At 35.0% G+C, this 24,213-nt stretch overlaps 1 protein-coding gene across 1 annotated transcript in view; it reads left to right on the top strand.

The window, feature by feature from the left end:
• BABAM2 (BRISC and BRCA1 A complex member 2) overlaps nt 1–23,511 on the top strand; it is a gene marked incomplete at its 3' end in the record, with an annotated part of 38,900 nt that extends 15,389 nt beyond the window's left edge. Inside the window, exon 4 of the mRNA XM_010170894.1 lies at nt 23,402–23,511. Coding sequence (XP_010169196.1) covers nt 23,402–23,511 — 110 coding nt within the window. The remainder of the gene's footprint in view (nt 1–23,401) is intronic.
• Nucleotides 23,512–24,213: the final 702 nt, after the last annotated feature.

The raw sequence follows: 24,213 nt of genomic DNA, 5'->3' as shown, positions 1-24,213 counted from the left end.
TGATGACTTCATATGATTCTTAGTCATTCTTGTTTTGGATTCTGTGATTTGCAGTGGTAACTTTTTTCTGTTAAATACACAAAATCCTTTGATGGCTGTCAGTCTAAAAAGTTTTTGTTTGGTTGGTTGTTTTTTTTAATCTATTTCTGAAAAATAACTGTGTAGCAGAGTGTATTACACTGTTCACTTTTATTTGGTTTCATACATTTAAAGGTTTAAGCCAAAAATATGTTAAAAAAAGAAAAAAAAGAAGCAGAAGAAAAAATTTAAACCTTTATTATTGAATCAGTTACTATCAGCAGTAAACATTCTGATGTTGGATGATCCATCACATTTATTTTTGTCTAATTGATACTGACAATGTCATTGATCATAATATCATGAAATGTAAAGTAAAAAAAAAAAAAAATCTAGGTTGTTCTGCTGTTCTGCTTCCTTGTTACCAAAAGAACTCGGAGCATTCTGCGTTCTTAAGATCTTATGAACTAATTGCTAATGAATAATGTGCCATGTTTCTATGAAACTTTGCATTTCTATAGTAACTTCTATTTAGGAAAATAGTTGCTTGTTTACATAAGTTGTATTTTGGTATTTTCTGGTTTAGAAGGCTAAAGGAAAGTCTGCCTTCTCCAGCAGCATCTCAGTGAGACAGTGAAAGAAAGATAAATAAAACTTAGACCTGTTGACTCTCTTTCTGTTTTTATGATTTAAGTGTTCATGCTAGAACTTGTATGTCTTTATGTGCTGGGACCTGTAATCATTGCAAACAGCACGTCCATGGGAGAGATGGGGCAGTGGGGAGGAGCATTAATTTGGCTTCATTGGATGTAATTAGGTGCACTCCTTAGGTTCTAACAGGTTACCAGTACATCAAAATTTGTGCAAAAAGATGTCTGTGAATTACATGTTGGTTTTCAATTACATAATGAACTGTTCGGAGTGCACATACAATATTTAAGTATACCCACATAGTATAGATAGGAAGTACTTCTGCTGAAGAAAATAGTGCAATAGAGTTAAAGTAATAATGCTGCTCCAACTGTTGCCATTCTGTTTCATTTTAATGATTTGCTTATTGGAGTTAGTTTTAGTAATGAAATGATGAAATATGTACCTTCTAGAATGTATCTGAACATGTTTATATATTTGAAGATATGAGATACTCTGTGTTTTACTATAACATTTTCTGGTCTAGAAGTGTTAGACAAATGTGACTGATGTCTTGACTAAAAATGATGACTGACTGATGGTATGTAAATAATCAGCTCCTCATTCGCAAGAACCCTGAGGACAGTGTGTTGGTTAACAAAGAATAAACACGCTTGTTCCAAATTACTGTTTTCATTGTTTAGCATTTATAGTGTGTGTCCTAGATAAAATCATTAATTATGTCTCATTTCACCTAGACTCATGACTTTGTGTAAGTAATAAATCTTATTTAATTTTCATTTTACTATTGTTAAGTGATTAGATTAGCTCTCGAAATGTAGGTCAAATTATACGCAGGTTACCGTTTTGACATAAATATAGGTATTGTCTCTTTTTATGAAAATAGTAACTGAGCATCTCACAAGTTCTTATTTAATGTATTATCCACAGTAGTTGTGACACATGGAAAAACCCCTCTATTTTTTAGACAGGACTTGAATCAGGGAGAAACTAGGTGTATACAAATTTACAGCGGAATCCTGAGCTGTGACTAGAGGTTGTCCAAGGCTTTAACCAGAATGGTGTTCTTCATCTCCTCTCTCTTTCTATAACCTTTGCAGTTCACCACAGTTACAATGAGCAGCTATTCAGGTCCAGTGCATTTTGGCACATTTTTCTTCAAGCAAAAAGTAGCTACTTCTGTCTGCAAGGAGAGTTGCATGACTTCAGAGTTGTTGGAGATTTTACTCATAGGCCATTTTTCCACTGATAGATATTTTTATGTTGCCCCTCCTTAAAATTCGTTATTGTTCTTGAGTGTTTTAAGTGCCTGTTGATTTTAGTTATCATGGACACCTCTTAATATTTGGACAATAATTTATTAGATGTTATATTGACTCATAGGAGTCAACTTTTCCATTGGAAAATTGTATCTACTTTCCCCCCATCACCACGAAACTATATAGTTAAACAACAGCAAAACTCCCCTAGCATTAAAAAGACCAGGGCTCAAGAGTTCCAGCTACTGGTCCAAGCAATGCAAAAGTGCTTGGTTTCCATTTCTGAAAGAAATGAGATGCTCCCTGCATGCCATGGGCTTCTGTGGCATAAACTCATTACAAGTACGTAATATTTCTCAGGCTTAGGCTCAGGCTCTTGTTAATATGTTATAGAGCACAATGAAATGGAATGTGTCTCTGGCGATGCTTGGAACTCCTGTGATACCTTCCTTTCAGAGTTCACAGAGGCCAGCTGTGTTCTGCACAAAAGCAAAGCACTGTAACTCATTCAGTGATTTAAAAAAAAAATAAAAAATTGAAAAGCAAATAAATGAGAGAGCAAGGAGTAGAGTACATGAAATCTGGCTTGCTGACTGTCTGGGTGAAAAATAGCTAAACTAAGATACAATTTTAATTTTATATTTTTTATTCTTTACACTGTTTCATCTTTGTTTAAAAATGGAACACAGCTTTCTAGGTAGAATGTAGTTCTTTGTGTATCCTTTTTGTTTTATTCATATTGTGTATTTTGACAGTGTATGTAAAATGCTAATAAAATGGCAGTAATTTCTAGACTTTGTTCTGTGTAATTAACCTTGACTGCACAAGAACTACTGAACAGAAGAGCTGTTTATCTTGCATTAAATATTCATTTTAACATGGCAACTCAAGCTGCTTTTGCAAGTTTTGATTTTATTTTTTTAATTTTAAATCAGAAACCATTGTTGAGACTTTATTTTAAGATGTGGAAATGAGTAGATGGATACTGGATAGTAAAAAATGACTAGAGCAGGCAGTGTATTTGGAATAACGACTAGCAACCAGGATATATGCAACTTGTTTGGTGGAAATAAAGGTCTGTGGTGCTAATATTACAACACTTTAGGACTGCATGCTTTTTGAGCTCACCTAAAACAAAAGAAATGTTGGAATGAAATTACCAGAGGGATTCTTCTGGTTGCAATAGCAAATGTTTCATGAGAAGCTGTACAATTGAATTTGTATTAAACAAGACTGGCATTTTACAATTGTGTTCTTGCAGCATAATTTTTACTGTATGGCAGCAACTTAACTAAAGTATTATCTTTTTTTTGTTTGTTTGTTTACCACATTTTGCCAGTTCCTTCTTGAAAAGATGTGTGATCAAACTGCAGCCCAGCTACAGGCCTTCAGGCAATGATAGTATCAGATTTAGGAGACTATACCTGCTAAAGCAACTTGGAGGCATATATTATCTCTCTGATTCATGTGAGGCAGCATTGCAGTATGCAGAATTTTTCTTCCTTGTCTTCTTTATATAAGTTTTGTGAATGCAACTAGATACATTTACCTCTCCTAGAAAAATAGTGTAGAAAGGTTTATGCCAGTGATACCAAAATGTTATCACCGTTATCAAAAGGTAAGTAACTGTGTATGAATAAACAGTATATTAATATAATGCTTCAGTACTAAATAAAAAAAGAAGGAATAGCAGTAAAAAAGGTAATTTGATAAAAAAGAACTGAGAATCATTTGAAGCCTAGTAAGAAGAGAAGATCCAAGTAAGACTGGAAAAAATTGCAATCTATTAGGTTTGAAGGGATGCATTCCCAGGAAATAGATGACCAGTTTTCTGGCACACACAGGTGTAGGTTTTAAGTACAAAACCAGATTTGTGAGCAGTAGAAATAGTGAGGTTTCATTTCGTACAGGTTTAATCCCTTGTCTCCTTTAATCTCTATGCTGTGCCATTATGGTTCTCCCATGTGTCTGTCCCATGTAGCAGTTCACCAAGTGAGAAGATGGGAAGTATTTTCACTGGTTAGCCCCTGAGTTGCTGCCATTCATAACAAACTGAATTTACCTGTTGCAATATTGTTTGTCTGCTACTCTACCTGACTGCTGATCTTCATGTAAACTTAATTATCTTTGAGACTAAAATAAGTTTGGGGAAAGGAGGGAAGAGGGTAGGAAGGCATCTGAAAGTGTGCTCACTTATGCACTGAATATGAAACTAAAAGGGGGGAAAATCATTACAATTTGTGTACATTAGAATGAAAAATTTGCTGACATTGGAAAGGTTTTCGTCATCCTAAAAGTTTTAGAACAATTTTGCTTCTGTGGGATGAATGCCCAAGTAGAATATTTACACTTGGTTAGCACTGAGACATTTGGTTGAATTTGTTTGTAAACTCCTTCCTGCAACCTAATCCTCTATCAGGATTGTTTAAATCAATTTGGGAATGCCCATCTAAGGAATTATACAGTTTAAAAATAAATCTTTAGTCAAGTGATCAGTGCAAGAACATTTGTGGTAGGTCACAGTGCAGTTGGCTTTCTCCTTACTCCACTGAGTTTTTCATCACTGTTACTGTGAAGGAAATCTCTCCCTTCACGTGAGCTAAGAGAATCAATAGTAAGTTTTCAATATGAAGATAGCTCAACAGCTCATTTAATATGCAGAATCTCTTTTGGGGTTGGACAGAAAAAGCAAGAGTCTGAATTTGTAGAGAAAGATGAATAATCTCTGTGTTACCATATTAAGGCAATTTTGGAAGGTACTATCAATTAAAATATTTACAGTTATAAAAAACACAGTAGAGTGTGCTTTTTGAATCACAGAGAAAGAGTGGAAACAAGTCTTATCTGTTCATCTTTGTGTTCTAATTTTGCATTCTTTGAAAAATACAATGAAAAAGATTCTTATTGAGATTAATATTTTGGAAGCTTACTGCACGTAAACTTCTGAAAGCACTAGTTTGAAACTTTCACAGTATTGTCTCCAGATATTTACTTGTTTCTCCTATGCATGAGTAGATTCAGATCCGTGAAAAACTGTTACATAGAGAACAAAGTATTTGAAAATACTTGGTTTATTATTTTTAACTGAACTATTAGTTTGGAACTATTTATTTTTTTATGCAGCCGTTAATTGCAAACTAACTTCCAACATGCTGAAAGATATATAGCACAGCATTTGTCAGTGCTGACTGAGAAAGGAATATTCAAAAATTGACTAAAACACCTTGACAATGTCCTGTTAAGTAACCATCTGTAAATATATTAATTCCATTATTTTAATGGACTCATTTCTTGATTAATCAATGACCTTATTCTCTTAAGCATATCTGTCAGGACATGTCTTCCTAACAAATCTATTCAGCCTGGAGCATGTAAGGCATCACCCTCATCTTCAAACTGTGTTAAGTCAAGAAAATGTGGTAATGTGGGCATTGCTTGTCCAAGAACATTAAGAACCTTGGTCAGGATGTTTGTAACCATAAAAGGATGTGTGTTATGCTTTCTTGTTTGGTGTAAGTTGGAAGGGAGTGAAAAAAAATACAGAAGGAATTTTTATTACAGAGAAGTATTTCCCTCCAAATAGTACATGAAGGAATACTGTGTCTGAAAAAAGATTTTGTTGGCAAGAGAAGAAGTAGTCTGAACTACATATTGTTGCTGATAAATGTTTTAGCTGTAGATGAATAATGTATTTAAAATTCAAATTTGTCATAACAGCAGAAATGCAAAAAGTTTATTTTCAGACACCTACTTATTTTTTATCTATTTGTGTAAATCTTCCTCTGAGCACTAGGCCTGAGTCCCACCCCCCATACCTAGGCACTGTTACTAATTGCAGCTGTTTAGAAGCTTACCTGTAACATGAAGAAAAAGTAAATGAACTTGGCATTATGTGTTTCCAGGAATTTACATACAAAGAGAAGCGTTTTTCAGAGCAGTTCCATCCTGGTGGTGTACAAACGTAATTGTTAGCAAAATGCTTATTCATTGCTCTTCAATATGTTTTGTTTTTCTTTTGAGAATTTCTGGGGCGTTGATAATATTAATGGTAGGAAAATGATACATTTTATTTTAAGATTGTGAAATCATAAAAGTTGTTCTAAGGTGACTAGCCATGTTTATGCTCTTCAATTTTCATTCAATTTTTTAGTATATATCCCTTTTAAGTTTAGCAGTATTAACAAAATTCTTAATCTCAATATAACCTTTAGTGACCAAAACTGTGAGTGTAAGAGGAAAGTACGTTCCCTTTTGTTTCCATGGGTGATGCACAGATTGGTATATTACACATAAGTATGCAACACGTCATTAACTGCAAAGACTTTGAATGTTTCTGAGATTCTGTAAAAAAAATGCAAAGCATATGAATATCTTCAAAGCCTCTGTTGCAGGGTGAGTGTCAGTGTCTTCTCCTTTGGTGTCTAATAGTGATGAAACTGCATCTCAACGTAAAAGACCAAAAAGCACAAATTTTACATACTGTTTAGATTTCCACAGAGGTTCCTAAAGAGATTCAATGGGATGCTGAGAGGACATGTCACAGGATCTCTTGGGATTTTGTACATAAACTCGGGGCGGGGGGGAATGCTTCTAGTGACATCTAATTTTACATTGGTAACAATGTTTTGTCTCTTCATTGTAGTCTTAAATTTCTTTCTGTAAGAAAGGGTTTTACAGCTGTTCTGGTGGTTTAGAAGCATTTACATGCTGAAAAGGCAGGTAGACAACTTTTAAATAAGTATGCGTGTACTAATATGTGCGTATAATTTCAGAGGAGTAAAAGGATTCCTAAGAGTGCTTCTCTTCTCTTCTCTTCTCTTCTCTTCTCTTCTCTTCTCTTCTCTTCTCTTCTCTTCTCTTCTCTTCTCTTCTCTTCTCTTCTCTTCTCTTCTCTTCTCTTCTCTTCTCTTCTCTTCTCTTCTCTTCTCTTCTCTTCTCTTCTCTTCTCTCTGTAAAGGACTGAGGGAATGAGAGTAAAGGTTACTTATTTCTGTTGCATTTTTCCTACAGTGTGTTTTGTAGAAAGTTAGATGTGCTGCAAATATGAGAATTAGAATATAGATTTCAATCAATAAAATCACACCTACAAAACAATATATTTAAGTACACAGTATGCAATGTATATTGCCATATAACTTTCAAATAATGATATGGCTTCAACTGAATCTCCTCCGTTTTTCTTACACAAATACTGAAAGTAATAATACAGTTAATCAGAGTAACTAATTATTCAGTAATGAGAATCAAGACACTTGTATTTGGAAACAAGGAATCCCTGGTGTACTCAACTGTAATGACGTGTAGTTGTGTTGTAGCTTTAAACCAGTGTTTTGACCGGAGTGAACAGCAAGTGTATACCTCATGGTAGGTGAGTTTTTTTCCCTGTTTTACAAAGAGATATTCATTACACTTCATGTTGTGGGAAAGGACTACCTAGTAGATTCATTTCCCTGTGTTGTTAAAAAAGAGAAAAGGCTTATGATCCTGGAAAGTTATCAAGGCTGTTGTTATGAAAAGTTGCATGCAATTTTTTAAAAACAAGTATTTCAGATGCCTTCATAGAAAAGCTGATCTAATGGCCCAGTTATTGGAGTTTTTTATTCCATGAGGTGTATTCTGCCTTCATTGAAGTTAACAGGAACATGATCAGAGAAATATATTCATAAATTTAGTTTTCAAACCATCTGAAATACAAAGGGTAATTATATGGCATTATATATAAAGGCTTCTTTGTGTTACATGCTTGTTCTGTATTTCAGAGGGATAAATATATACAAGAATTGTGGGTGTGTCAAAGCAGCAAAACTGGTTCAGACAGGTAAAAGCATTTGAAGTGGTGTCTTTTGCGCCATTAATAGTTTTGAATTTGTCTCAATATTTCTGCATCAGTATTATGAATCCTGTTTTCAGGGATTTATTACTCCTATAACAGCATCAGACTGAAATTTGGCTCATCAGATGAATTACTCTTTCATTCTTTTTCTGTTAAAAGAATTTTGTGCTGTCAGTGATAGCTGATACTGGAAATGCTTCTGCAACTTGAAACTTTTTCTTGTTGTTCATGAAGCAATTTGTGGTAGTTAAAGGAATTAAGATTCAGAGGTTTCCTTTCTGCTCTGCTGATAGGGAACGTAGCAGACAGGATCTAAAATTTTAGAAATGCTGACCTGTATTAGTTTAGAAATAAGCCTTGTAACATCACTAATAAGATGTGTTAATCTCCACATTTTAAAATTGGGAAAATGGTTTATAAAGTTTTGCTAAAGCCATGCAGTCAGAACAGAACATTTATGTCAGAACAGAAATAGATTCTGTTACTTGTGATTTTTAAGCCATGGAGTATCAAATACAATAATTACCTTATGTGCTAATTTAGTTGTGGCTGTCAACCTAAATTTAGTATTGTATTTTTTAATAGGTGAGTACAAGCTGTTCCGTGTGCTGATCTTTGTCCATTTGAGTATTTGTTTATCATGGTTGAACTTTACACAATTTAAGGAGCCGTCATTCAGTAGATGTTTTTAAATCTTCAAGTAATATCCTTTGATACAGCAAATGTTGGAGGGAGAGAGGAAATGAGCAATTTTATTAATTTCAACCAATCTGAAAAGGCTTGAAATAATTGTTTTAAACATTGTGTTTAGTCATAGGGTATCTTTTAAATACTGTATTAATCCATTTTAAGTATAGTTTCAATTGCTACCAGCAGTTAAAATGTGTGTATATATAAATTTAGGATTACAAGGGTTTTGCATGATAAGTACTTTGCAAATGCTTTTGTGCTGCTTTATTTAAAAAAAAAATATTTAATGTCAGTTCAATACATTAAAATGAAGCAGAAAACAGCAGAAATTATATTATAATCCATCCACGTGAACAATGACATGCATCACATTCACTTAACATTAAAATTAAGTAGACTTTCAGTGGTGAGATTTAAGTGTCATTTTCTTGCCTCCATTGGCAAGTAAGCACTTGGACCTTCAGATGTAATCGGCAACTCAAGCTGTGATGTCAGGTTGATCAAACCAAGCCTGAATTTAAGCACCTGTTTAAAGCTCTCAAGTTTTTTATTTTGTTACGTAAGTTCTCAGGAGAATTAAAATCAAGAAAAAACTTTGCATTAACAGTAATTTTACTATGTTAGATTAAAGAACACTGTTTATGTCACTGGGAATGTACATCTTCTTCTAAGAATAAACCTTTTTTTAGCTGAAAGAGTTGATAATGAGCATCAGAGAATACACAAAAAATATTTCTAAGAGACAGTGCACTATGTCACTTATCTACCATGTCATGACAGTAAGTTGTGGTCCCATTCATTGTCCTGGATAATGAATTTTACCTATAATTTATTTAATGAAAATATTATAGAACAAGAATTACATCATTTTGTATTTCATAGGATGTTAATGCAAAATTCATGGACTAAACCTAGAAATGAACTTCAACAGAATGAAGACTCAACAGAATATTTCCTCTTGTTTGCCTCTTTCAAAATCTCATCTGATACAGCATCTGTGATCTTCAAAGGAAACACGTGTTTCTATGTTCTTGCCAGTTGGTCCACCAGAAGTTTTTGTTTAGTCAAGTTAGCAGGTCATGAAGTATGGGCGTTTAGAGAAAGATCCCTTCACGTAAACATAGTGAAACTGAAGTGTTTCTTAGGATTGAAGAAAGGATTATATTATTCATGTTAATGGACAGGGCACTGGAATTATTTATTTGAACTGAAACGAAGAGACAGGCATTTACTCTATGAAAGATTATTTAAAGTGTAGTACCTCTCATACAGTCTGGTAGTGAATATTCTAAGTGAGTGTGTGTTCACCAATATAAATAGGTGTGAAATAGTTTTCAGTAACATCATCTTAGTTTTCTTCAGCAAGCAGTAAGAAAAGACATCGCCTGCTTTGTTCAAGGAGTGTGTTATAGCCTGATGAAAGTTAGAAATGTCTGTGCCCACTCCGTCTTTCTTGTTTCTTATTCCCCTAATAGCAGTCCAGTGTTTCTGTTTCCAAAAATAATTTCAGTCAAGGAAGAATAATCTAAATACTGATCTCCACAAAATGGGAGTGCAGTTTTTACAGACTTTGAACATTTGCAGTTCAAACTTACCTCATGGTTTGTTTTTAACTTTCATGTAAATCATGGCAGCATTTTGTCTTTAACTGTTTTTCCAGAAAGTGAATGGGTTACTTTTTCTGAGGAGCTACACAAACAGCAGTTATTTCACTGTCAGTCTTGAGCCTCCGCTTTCTAGGCTTGCTGAACCATAAGTACGGCTTATCATGGATTTGCTACAAGTACCTGTCTTTAGGCACCTCAGCCATCTATCTGCCTGATACAACAACACATTCTTCAATTTTTTCCTTCTCAGGAATGGCTTTTCAATTGGAAATTACCTCTAGAAGTAATGGAGTACTGCTGACATCTTCTGAACACATTTCCATGAAGGCATTTTTCATACATTTTTACATCAGGGGTGTACCTACCATATTTTGGAATTTAAGATAAATCACATTGTTCATTTAGCTGTAACTTTAGCTTTTTTTCCTAAGGAAATAAGTCATCAGTGATTGTATTGTCTGAGTGTGTCTGTTCTGTTCTCCCCTTTTCTCAAATAACTGTACCTCACATATCCGTGTGCTCCAGAGTAAAACTGGCTATGACAAAGAATGCCCTTCAGATAGTTCCTTTTCTTGTTCTAAGATGATTTGTTGTGAGAGCCATAAAAAAAAAAAAATGAGGGAATTACAATACAAAGCAAACAAACATTAGGAAAAAAATAGGGATGTTTAGTTTTGTCTCTGGACTTTCCTGCTATCTTTATACGTCTGCCTTCCAGATAGTAAAGACTTATAAAAGGGACTGCTCCTCTTTTAACAATAGAGCATCAAACATGTAATTGCCACAAAACCAGTTATTACAGTGCAACTAATAATTATAGTAATCTTGTGAAGATTAAAGTTTTAATGTAAAGCATCTTGGAAACCAATTTCATAGATACGAAAATACCTGCAGAGAACATTTCTTAATGTGGGAACACTCTATCCTTGATTAATGCAGTGGGCTTTAAACTGCTCTCAAAATGAATGAATAAAAGTTTTGGGGAAAGAAAATACATTCAAATCTGTGGTGTTGACTAGTCCTAGTGGAAAACGGTAACTGTTCTATATTCATTAAAAACGAACAGCCACTGACCGTAAGTGCGTCTGTTTGGAGACAGGGTAGCCTTAAGACAAACTGGTGTCAAGTAAGTGCAGTTGTTCTTGGTAAAAACCAAGACAGGTGTGTTTAAGTTATCAGCTTGTATTTCAGGCTGAAGGACTCAAGCAATTGAAGCTTCTGTTAGCAGAAAGATCACATATGCCATGGAATTAAAATAACAAATATATTTAGAAAACAATCCACAAACCAAAGAAAAAACCTTTATGAAATCCTTCAGTTAGTTTAAGGTAGTAAGAAATCGAATTTGGAGGAAGACAGATGGAAATGGCATAATTTCTTTAGAGAAAGGCTTTTGAAAAATGGAAGTTACTGATGATGAAAAGATTAATTAGAAAAATTAAACAGAAAAACCATTTTGTAAGTAGCTTCTTAGTAGAAAAGGCTTGATAATTTCAGACTTGCAGCTTGCTAATGTACATAGGAGTTTAATTATTGCTGTTTAACATCATCAGTTTTAATCTGTTCTTTTACAATGACATCTTAAGTAGTGGCTTCTCAGTTATTTTCTGGGAGTTACTTTGGTTTTCTTATGCTATTTTATTTTTTAAAGTTATTTCCAAATCTGTACTTTTATTAAGCTATTTTAAAAATTCTTAATATTTTGTCACCAAGGAAGTGTCATAGTGGGTCCCACTATAGGTATAGATATGCCACACAAGCAAAGGACTACGTTCTTTTGAAACTGATGCCTGTAGGGGAACTGAGATTCATGAAGAGGTGGGAAGTAGAACAGTAACTGTCATCTGTCAGTCCACTCTAACTGCTCATAACAGCAAGGTGGAACCCAGGGAATAACCGTCCAGCAAATTCCATCAGCTGTGAAGTTTGAACATCAAACACAGGCTATTTCAGGAAGCTTCTGAAAAGAATTTGGTCTTTAATTTCTTAAATTCACTCTTTCAAAGAAAAAAAAAGAGGGGAAAAATAAAAAAGGAAAATAAAACTATCACATGCTTTCTCCTGTAGGACAGGATAAGAACTTCCAGTTCAAACTCTCTTGTCACAATACAGGTCTTGCTTGTTAGTGATGACATTGTCCTCCTTGCCAAAGAACATAATGCTCAGTTATATGGACAGAATGCTGAATATCTGACCAAGAAGAGAGAGTGTTCTGTTCTGTTGATTTGCACATGCTAGGATGCTGTGCTGAAGCTGTTGAGCATGTGCAAGTGATTTCAGGCCTTGTGAGAGCATTAAAAATTGAGTTAGATTTACAAAAATTATCCCTTGAAACTTAGAACAGGTGATATGAGAGTGAAGGTGTTGGGAAAGACTTTGCAAATTCAAGGGCAGTATCAATATTAGTAGCTTTGAACCTGCATGTTTTTTCATTAAAACACAGCTCTAGATGTTGAAGAAGTTTAATATTTCTCCAGATTCTTTATCCCAACTTTGCGGTGGATGCACTACCAGAACAGATAGGGGTAAAGATCTGGTGATCTCTTCTGAGTCAGTAATAAGGGAAATCTCAGTGATGGAGCCAGTCTTTCATCTGGAAATATGTGATGTATTATTCTAGCAGCTGCCACTTTAATTCATTGGGACCACATCTGAGCTGGACAGCCTCCCCATGTGTCAGGCACTGTCTTGGGCAAGTTAAACAAAAACAAATGAGTCAACCTTAACCTGAGCAGTATACTGAAGTACAAGAGTTACTGTCTCACACACTAAGTTCCGGAGACCTCTCTTGACAGAATGTCGCGGAGTGTGGCTTTTTTATTATATGAAGAACAGAGACTATCCCTATGAATTTTTCCTCAAATTATGCACCTTATTTACATACCAGTACAGCTGTGAACTCTGAAAAACCAATGTCATAATAATTTTTTACTAATACAGCTTTTATCCTTTATTCCAGCATTGTGCATAATACCTGTAGCAGGATCCACCTTCACACAAATGCAAGAAAAAAAGCTGTTTCTCCTCCTACTGGAAGAACTTTTTTTTTTTAACAGTAATGTGTTCTTCCTCTTTGTGACATCTGTACACATATACACTTGTGTGCATGATTCCACCAAGCACGTTGTTTGTTGGAATTAAGAATGTTTGTAAATAGGTCTCAAAGGAACAGAATGCTCCAACTTGCATATTCTTTGTACAAAGCAGAAAATGCCCCACACAGACACAGTCTTTTAAGAAGTTGTAGACATAAACGTAATACTGGGACATAGGGATAATAGAAATCACTCAAAAAGAAATATTATATGCTTGAAATGTGAATGTCTAATAAACAGTTTGTGTATCCAAAGTGCTGTGGACATTAATAAGAAACATTCCTGTTATTCTCAGGAAACAACAATTGACTAGACAATTCATAGCAGATAATACTTCTAATATTTGCACCTTCTTTTAAAAGAAAATATTTCATCTTTTTAAATTAGGTCAACAGTGCCAAGTTACAATGGTGAAAGCACTGAGCAAGTGTAACTTTACTTGTTTTTACCTTACACTTTGATTATTCACTTTTTCATCTGTGAAATCTTGTTGGTACTTCCTGGTTCACTGAAGATCTGTCTCAGAATATGGCTTTACTCTGGTATTCTTGTTGTGACCCATGTAATCGATAGTATTTCTGATTCTGCAGACATATCCACTGAACCAGGAACATATAAGAATATACGGAGAGTGGTGGAAAAAGCTTTTTTAAAAAAGTTGTATTGACTTAAAAAATGAATGCTTATGCTGTCTTCCAACCACACAACATGATGACAGAGATACTTATCAGATAAGTCTTTCTTTCACTATATTTTAACTTTTACTCTTCTTGTGAGTTTTATTAATTGTATCAATACTTTCGTTAGAGTCATGCAGTCCTTCTAAGACTTACCTCTGCACCTAGGATCCTTACTTGCACACATAACATTAGTCTTCCCAAATATTGTTACTTCTGAATCTTCTTTCAGTTGTGAGCACTGTATACTAATCTGTTTGTTTTGTTGATTTACGTATGTCAAGTATAAATATCCATGTATAGAAAAGCTGTATTTGGTGATTAGAAAGTTGGCTTGGCAGGAAAATTATTTTATTTTGAACTGTATTAATGATCTGTTTGTACTCTAGTTAAGTACTCAGGCATTTATTAGCAAATCTTGTTTTTCACTGGACATGAAATGACTGCTCTTTGACCTCTGCACTGACATTACTATTTTTAAAGAGATGAGAAGTCAGTAAAATGGAAGAAAAGAATGCAAATAATTGCTTTCTGAATAAATTATAATCTAGTCATCTGAAGAGGTGACTGGAGATATTCGAGGCTCAATGAAATCCTTGTGAAGGATTTGAATTCCAAGTTGCATGTGTCTGCAAATCTTTATCTGAGAAAGCAAGCTTAAAAACATAGGGCTTACATTAGAAAATAGATCGTAACTACATGTTGAAGAAGCAGCTTGATAGCTTTCAGAGATTTATAGAGAAAGAAACTACATGGAAGTGACCTGTTGTAAGTCATCTAAATGGAAAGTGTTTTGTGTTTTCTTTTTATTTCTGTTTGCTTGTTTCTGAGAGCACTGAAAGTATGTTTCTACATTCGGAAATATTGTAAATCCACTTTATATTATTTTCAGTAATTCAAACTATATATATATATACACAAATATGTATATATATAAAAGAAAAGTTGTTTTGTCTCAGGGTTTTTCAACAGGAGGGTCCTTTGAAGGGTGGGTATTGATCTACGTTTTTAGTTCCTGTACAGTTCTTCTCAATATTCAAAGTGTAAAAAGTAGATGGCAATGCAGAGATAAGTGTGAAAGAAATATCTTTTAGTGACTCTTGTAATCAAGGAAGTATCTTGGCAGATGGCAAGATAATACAGAGTGCCTGAACCCTGACAGTCCTAGAATTAAATATATTGCTACATAAATCTTGAATCTCCATTATTACTAATTTAAAATGAAAATTTTAAATAGAGAACATCTAAAACACTGATGAAAACGAGTCCTTCATGCACTGAAGACACACACAAATGTAAATACATACAGCTGAATGTAGTGTCGCCCAGAATCAGCACGACTGTCACTAGTATGCAAAGCCCAGATGAACTAAGTAAAGCTGCTTCCTCCTTCCCTCTTTCTACCTTGCTGTCCCCAAATGATTCCTGATTTAGGATGCTGGTGTTATTAGTCCAAGTATGAATTTTAATACTATTTGTCCTTTGCTTGCTGTTTACCTATAACTTTCTAATGCAACTTTTTAAGGCACTCAGAGTTTGCTTACCATACATACAACCTTTTTGTAAAAAAAGTCAATCACTGTTTACAAGCAAGCTTTAAACAGTCATTTATCTAGAATATGTGCTTATAAGGAAACATTTACGTTTTCAGTCTCATTATTTCAGCTGGATTGTCACACTGTTGCTCAGGTTGTGCTGTCCTTTATTCTGCCAGTAGCACCACTGATGCCAACAAAGTACCTTATTGCTATATTTGTTGGTATAGAAATAACATACGGATTTTTGAGAACTGTTTTTGTAGTGCTCTTGATTTAAAGACAAAGAGTTGTTTGTCAAGACATGGCAATATTGGCTTGGTCTGAGTGGATGCAACTGCTGCTCACTGATTAAGAACAGGCAAGGTGACCTAAAAATCTAAACTTTGAAGTCTCTGAGCATTTTATGCATTCCATTATCAACCAGTGATGGTCGAGACGGGTGATTGCTTTGCTTGAGGTTTTAGGAAACATATGGTGATGTTGGAATCCCTTTCCTGCCTACAAAACTATCAGAGTAATAGGAGCATCTTTCGAGTTAACATAGTTTTTTAATGGTAAAACTAGTGTTTTATTAAAAATTCTCCAGTCTGCTTAGAAATTAGGTTAAAAGTAAACAAAACAAAAGCAGCATGCTGTAAAAGCACTTTTTTGTGAATGTAGGGAAAAATCAGGTCTGAGACTACCTCCCAACAATCTAGATTCCTAATATTGTTTCTCCTTGTTTTGGGTTATTTTTTTTCTAATGTGTTGGGGAGGCAATCCAAACTATGTAAATTTTGTTTAATAATCTTATTTTAATCTGAATGTGATATCTTGATATTATAGCAGGTAGAGCTAATATGCTTGTACTTAAGTTTCATTGAACAAATTGAAATTTAAGGTTATAAGCATCTTACATGTCAGTCTCTTTTAAAAATATAAAATAACCCTTACTGTAATGTCATTAAAACATAGCTAATAAATACAGTTATTCAGTGAGGACTTAGATTCAGTCAATATGATGGAATGGTCCTCTAGCAAATGTACTTTGTATCTCTTGTTTCTCCATATTATATTCATTTTATCTCACTTGGAATCAGTTCAGAAATACTAATTTTAGACTGCACCCAATAATAATTTTGGACTGTACCACACCTAGATTATTTATTTCAAATTTGAGTCCCAAACATACCAATACCGTTGAAGAAAACTGCCTTATTTTCTGAGATTGTGTTTTTCAGACCTAAGCAGAAAGTATTGTTGTGGTGAAAGTATCACCACAACTTTTTCTGCTGTCAAAACAAATTAACTTTTATCCACTTAATTGACATTAATCTTGAAAGTTGTGAATCTAACATGTATTTTCATGGACAAGAATGTTATTCTTTCTTTTTAACCATTTGTTTTTTCTTATACTTAGTATCTTGTTGTCTTAAGTAAGCTCTTCACATTCCGCAGAGTTGTTCCCAGACTGTGATTTTCACGTAACTTCTAAAAGAGGAATTACACTGGGCTCAAAGGCGTTCTTTGCCCAGACTGAGTGAGGCGAGTGTTTTGCTGCACTACCTTGGGAGAGGGGCTGTGTTTGGAATGCTGTGATGCCGTGGGCAGTGCATGTAAGGTAACTGCCTTTGTTTTCATTAAAGATCCTATTTAAAGAATCAGCACTCCTTGATCAGACCTGGTGGGTTTCCTGGAAGACAGGAGAAAGAATTTCCTGGAATAATTACATATTCTCCCTAGAGTGAAGCAGATTTCTCAGTCTCATTTGCCACTTCACATTCCTTAGCCTGCTTTCCCCTGGTTTTGTTATTTTTAAAAAAGCATTAGATGTAGGAAAAGGTTGGAAGAACATGTAAGTGCTTGTATCAAAGCTGGCTAGTGAAACTGCTGCGCATTAAGAGTACGAGTTACTTGTCCTTTAATTGACAGTTGTTTTTCACGTTATTGCATACTGTCATTTGGAGGGAAAAGGCCAAACTTTGCTAACTATTGTGATGCAAGTAGCCTGTTAGTACTAGTGAATAACCAAATAGTGCTGTGTGTTCTTCTATGCTGCAATTCACATTTCAGCTTTAAACACAAATTCTGTACTTCTCTGGTCAGTTGTTAATAAGTATGATTCCATTACAGGTATGTATCGTACAAAATTACAGGCATTAAGTTTGCCCCTAAGATAAATTGATCTTTCTGCATTTCTCCTCTGAAGACCTTTTTTCTCCAGAGAAGATCCTGAAAATATCCTGTAAATAAATGTCACACTCAACTTCTGTGAAGCTGACTGACTTGGTAGGGCTGAGAGATACCACACTCAAGTTAGTGTCTGTTAAAAGATTTACACTTGTCATAAGCTGGCTACAGATGCTAAGATCAATGCTAACTTAGTCCTCTATGTTCTCATTCATATTCTGCCTTTCTATTCCACCCTCCCCCCCAACCTCCATCACATCACACAAGTTAGAAATTGGGTTTATCCTTCGCTTATATTATTTTAAGCTATCCCTTCTCCTCCTCATTTGCTGGAGATTTCCATCCCCTCAATTACAGCCATACCACAAAGACATTTTGAGCAGTTGTGAATGATGAGAGGTCAGAAACCTCCAGGAAGAGGTAGGAATGATCAGCTGGGACTGGGAATCTCCTGAAGCAGATTTGGCCTGACCATACCATTTGGAGACTGATGCAACATCAGTCGTCTGTTTGGCATCTGCTTACCCAAAGGAACATCCAGTAGGTTGAACAGTTTGTATGCTCTTCCTTACTTCACTTTTATCCCCAAACCAATTGCTGTTTGTGCTTAGGTACAAACTTAACCCTACCAGAAGCCCTGCTCCCTTGTCTATTTCCTACTGCTCCCCAGGCCAGAAGCTGCTTGTCCTCCCGAAAGCATGCCAATACTCTTCCCGCACATCCTTTCCCACCCTTTCTAGTGAATTCTGAACTTCTTTTCTGCTCATTCTTGCTTTACAGTTAATGTCGCTAAACTGAATTCCTAATCCCAGGTCCTCGATTTATACATCAGCCCATTGCAGGGACTTTTCCCACAGTCTCATGCTCCCTGTCTCTCAAGTCTTCCGTAAAAACGCAGGTCCTGCCACTGGCTGGGATAAGCCTGCAGTCGCTTACCCCTTTACACGTTACTGTTTGGTGCAGGGAATCACACTTGCATGCCAAATAGAGAAATACCTCCTCCCGAAAGAATACTCTAATCAGAGGTTGCAAGGCAATTCTTTGTTGATAACTATGAACAGGTAATAACTGTTTTTCCAGAGTCTGCATCTTTAAAGAAAAGGAACTGTAATGTACAACTTGGTTGGACTCCAGGCACTAGAGGAAATGGGTTATAGCAGTTGTGACTGTGCGGAGCAGATGTTTTGGTTGGACTGGCTATCAACCATCTGACTAATAATAAATTGTCAGTTCCAGTAAATTCCCAGTTTTCAATTACAGTAGGTAGGATACGAGAAAACAATGCCATTTGAATGGTGTATTTGAAGTGGTTTTGATGGTAATTTTCATAAACAACTCGTACTAACTTTGTAAAAAAGATCAAGTGTTTTGCAAAGGGAGCAGCTGTAAACATTGAAGCATACATTTGAATGTAAATTTAGACTGATATGAATGAAAACTAAAAAGTGGTTGTTTAGACAGTGCTGATACAATTAGAAATAGGATTTTAAGTTTTACTTTGGAGTTTTGTGATATCTGAAGTATTTTCCTGAAGATTTTTTGGGGAAAAAAAAATCTAAATGCCTTCAAACTTCTGTTTTCATCTGTTCTGAACTGCGTGTGGATTTTCACATGGCCTCTTGTTCTTGAGTTTCAAAAATACATACTTAATGAAGAAGTTTTTATCTGCACTGGCTAAGTAGACAAAAGATAAATTAGAATAAAATACCATAAGCTTTTTCTTTATGCTTTTCTTTGTGAAAAGTTTTATTTATTCTTGTAAGTTGTTGCTAGAAGGTCTCTGCAATAGAAAAAAGCCTATGGGTGAAAAAAATCTTTAATTTTTTTTAAATTTTGTTCCTTTCTCACCACATTACTTTACTATGTACATTTTGCATTTCCAGAGCACTTTGGAGGTTTAGTCAAGGATCAGTCCACACTGTGAAAAGTATTTTGTAAATAAAGGAAACCCTTTGCAGTTCTTGAGAAAGAAGACTATTTATTTTCAGTGTTAAATGGTATATCCATTTTTTTTTTCTTGTTTGATTTGAATGGGCATTTTCTGAAATGAGGAAAAGAGTATTTTTTAAAGAAGAAATACGTGATGGTAAGATGGCAGAAAGACATCATGAAAATCTATGTTGGTTCTTTTACATTGCTGTGCTCTAGAGGGTTTGTTTTTTTTTTTTACTATCAAGTATGAGACTTATGGAAAAACTAATAGGTGTACATTATCACACGCTTAACTGATGGTTTCAAATATTTTTACAAACATTCAGTTTTAAAACCTCAAAATTCCTGTGGCCCGGGATGTGCTCTCCGTTCATTGGAAGTTAATTTTAATAATACCTTATGTAGAGTCTTGTGTGTAAAAAATTCTGTGAGTATAAAATGGTACTTTAATGTAGCAGTTCTAACTTTGGATGCTAATGTTTATAGAAAATTGCCATGCTTAATTTAAAAAAATCAATTTTTCTTAAAACTAGTTTTTTAATAAAATCCTCTAACATTGTCTTGTGAGTTAAATACAAATTATGAGAATGGAAATGGCTACTTAAATATTAAAAAATGTGGTTTGACTTTAGTTCAAAAGTATCCTTTTTTCCTAAAAGGGAATAATAGTGCCAAAGCAATTGGATGTCACTTGCTCTTTTGAAGCCAACTGAAAAATAGAGGTGATTTTTGCTTTCCTGCTCTGCTGGGCTATTCTTTGAGAGAAATATGCATGCAAAAATGGGAAAGGGGAAGACACTGCCTGGGCACAGTTTGATAGGAAGCGTTAAAACAACCTTTGCCTTTGGATGCTTTGGTGTAATGGAAGGATCTCAGCCCCTGTTTTGGGGAAATGTCATTACCTGGTAATATAAGGATCCATCATCTCACCTTAGTCACGAACAGGTTTGTAGAGATGATCAGGAGAGAGATGACTGAAAGAGTTAAATTGAGACTGGCACAGGCAACATCAAAAAGGTCTATTAGTTGAAAAGCTTTCCACAGTTTATCTGCAAGACATGTGGTTTTGGTTTAGTTTTATAAATGTCTGTTGTAACAGACATACTAGTATGAGTTGAATGTAGTTCTACCAAGCAGATTCTTGCATAAATAAAAGTAACAAAGTCTGAAAGGAATAAACAATACAGTATCGGACACGAAGGGACTTCATCGTAAATCTGTGGCCACCTGAGCAATAAGGTTGAACAACTTCATGGTGTTACAGCATTACATCTTTTTAAAACCTACAGGAATACTGATTTTTTTTACATATTTTTTTAAGTTACAATTTTTATTTCTCAGATATGTAGGCCAAAAATCTGCATCTGTTTGGAAAGTGGTAGTTACAGAAGAATGACAATTTCTGTACTCAGACTTGTATCAGACAGTAGGTATATGAACATAATGCAGTGCTGTGCTGGCAACACTAGTTGCAGTAGTGTTTGTTGTGTGTTACTTTTGTAAATTGGAAAATAGCACATGTCATGGTTTATTGCTCTTACTGCACACATCAGCTTATTGCAGCTTAACTCGCAAAGATACTGTAATGATTTATGCTGTTGTTTGGTTGGTTTTTTCCCCTGGCATGAGTCTTCATATTAAAGAAGCCACTAGTGAGTGTAGAAAATATAATGTCATATTACTGTATGAGTTAATGGATGCTGTAGTGGTGTTCACTTCATCTGTTTTGGGTTGTTAGGTTTTTTTTTCCTTGTTTTAATTTTCTTTTATCAGTAAGCACCTGGATGGTATTCTCAAACTGATTTTATGCATGGTGTCAATCTGTGTATGCATGTCAACTTAAGCACTAATACTAAATGCAAGATTAAATACATTTGCTTTTGTCCATGTAGCTTGTAAAGTGCGTGTAGGTTCTATTCTGTAAAAACAAATTTCTAAAAAATAATTGCAAACAAAAGAACATGGTCTCGGAAGAACTGTATGCTTATATGAGTGAATGTATTATATGCACTTGTCATCTCTTGAAGAATGCCCATTAGAATAAAATCTTTTTAATCATTAGCATTACTGCTTAATCTAATGTTTTAATAGTTCTTTTCATTTGACTGACAATTAGTAAATTAATGGAAAAAAGCCAGTTAATGGCATACTCAGCTTCAGGAGTGAAAGCTGTTCCTTATTTAATTTTTTTCTTTAATGATGGAAATATATGAAATACTGGGGAAGAGATTGTGGGGGGATTGTGCTCTTGGGTATTTTTTGTTGTTGTTTGTCTTGTTGAAAAGAGTTTTGTCATCTGTACTGGTTCTTCTACTGTAGATGATAGTACCACTGAAGGGAACGTTGTGGGTCATGAGATCCTGTCCGTTACTGTAACGGTGACCATATCATATAATCCCATCCATAAACTGATCATCTCCAACAGGGCAGCAGCTAGTTTTTGTCCTCACCTTCAGATTAAAACTGTGTTCTTACTTCCAGCACTGTGCTCGTGACCATTTTATAGGCATTTCTAAGAGTATACTTTTGTTTCAGCTGTCAGAAGTGAGCTGTACACCAAGGCAGAATTTAAGAAAATACTGTCAGCTCTGTCTCATTTTTCATCTAAGACAATTAGGCTTTTTTAAGACTCATTCTTCCCTGCAGCTTATCACTGAGTTTCTTGGCATGTTGTATTCTGCACATAATAGCTGGTATGCAGCTAGTCTCTCTGGACCTTAACAGTTTCAGTCCTGCCAAGGCTTCTAATGGCACGAGATTGTCTTCCTGAAACCACTCAGCAGTTACTTTTTTAATTATTTTTTTTTTCCTCCCCGCATGGGGCAGGATCTCCTAACAGTGTTTGAAGTGTTTTGCATGTTCCTTACTCAGAGCTGCTTGTGGGACGGGGCATACCAGGGCACACTGCACCACCTTGATCCTGCTTTGAGCACATATCTGCTGGGTTATCTATTTCCTCTCATATTTTTCCAAAACGGATGAAAACAAATGCATCTTGGCAAGTTGCTATGTACATATGCACAAACACGTTAAAGGACTTCTTTGTGAGCAGCAAGTGGCACCGTATTAGTTGCTGTCAGTGAAGGTGACTGCAATGCTGACTCATTGCTTTCTAACTAGAGGTCAAAAGCTTAAATGAAGTTGTGTGTAGCAGAAATATATTTGTTCGTACTGTATGTGATTTATGAATTGGAGAGATGACAGGTCTTAATGAGAAACAATTTGTTCTATCTGATCCCAAAACTGTAGCTGATTGTTGTGATACAAAGAAAGCTTGAACTGTAAATGCATTAAGATTGACTGTCATGGTATTTAGCATGGATTTTTTTTTTTTTCCTTACGGTAGTTTTCATATAGTATGCAGTCTTTGCTGAAAGTGATGCGTGGGTTAATTTTCAGGAAACTTGGGGACAGTGACTTCTAGATACAAATTTCTGATTGCAAAAACATTTTGAATCCACAAGAGAGGTAGGAGTTGAGTACAGCAGTTTTGTACTGTATACTACATTGAAAAATAACGAATATAAAATCTGTAGTCGGAACTCCGTGATATTACAGCATTTAAAAAAATTCTTTGGCATTTCCCTCTGATGTTAGTGTTAAACCAAGAATTCCTAAAAATGAAATCTGCATATTTACTGAAATATGTAGCTCAACTAATTGAGAGCTACTCTGCTATACACCTGCTAACCCAGTAATTTTCATACTATAAAGAACATAAAGCAGGGCAGAATATCTTTTAAATACTAATATAGTAAGAAAGAAATTTTTGTTTTTAATTTATCAACCTATTTTTTGATGGCTACACTTCAGATTTCTCACTTAAGTGTCTCCTAAATAAATTGGTGTTTGACTTATTAGGTGTTATCTGTAAGCTTATAAGTACTCAGTTTGCTATTTGCCATTTTATATTTATTGTTTTTTATGGACAGGATGTGAATGAAGACCCTGGAGAAGATGTTGCACTTCTCTCCGTTAGTTTTGAGGATGCAGAAGCTACTCAGGTTTTTCCTAAGCTGTATCTCTCACCGCGTATTGAACAGTGAGTGAGACAGTTTTTTTTTCTGGACTGTTCATTCTACTTCCTCTCTGAACTTTTCAATGTTTTCCTGATAAGTGTGCATGTGGTGGAGAAATGACAGATCTTCTTTTGGCTAGTTCTCTGTCTGTGGCTGGATCACATATGGGTGAAGAAAAATCGTCACTGGCTATATGTGAAATCCATGAAAACTATGCTGTGTGTTCCTGTAGCAGTATATTTTGAGTGCCTCCTACAGTACAGCACACTGATATCTTTTTTTTGTGGGAGAATGTTTAATTACTTTTTCTTTTGGGAAGGTGAGCTCTCTGTATAAACAGAACACATTTGAATAAAGTATTGTTGTAGAAGCTAAAGGGTTTTATTAACTGTTTTAGGAATTTGCAGCTTTAGTAAGTTTTTTTCAGGAGAGTATCTGAATATTTCATTTTACAGTTGTTGAACCTTACTGATCTGTTTACCAGTTGGCAAATAGATTTGCTGAGAAATGAATTTCTACTCCTAAAATGGAAGAGGGAGGATTAGAAATCAGTCTACTTTCTTTAAATTTCTCTTATTCCATTTCTGGAATTAGAATATCTTAATGCTGCTTCTTCCCTTCAGTATCTCAGTCTTGTAATGTCTGCTTCAAAAAAGTAACTATGTTAGTATACAGCAATCAAACTGGTCTAGCGTTGTTTCAGTGATGCTTTGTTTTTCTGGTTA

This window comes from Antrostomus carolinensis, unplaced genomic scaffold, assembly GCF_000700745.2.
Source record: "Antrostomus carolinensis isolate BGI_N321 unplaced genomic scaffold, ASM70074v2 scaffold23186, whole genome shotgun sequence".
NCBI lineage: Eukaryota > Metazoa > Chordata > Aves > Caprimulgiformes > Caprimulgidae > Antrostomus > Antrostomus carolinensis.
The sequence above is the reverse complement of the archived record's forward strand: the minus strand, read 5'-3'. Positions and strand labels throughout refer to the sequence as shown.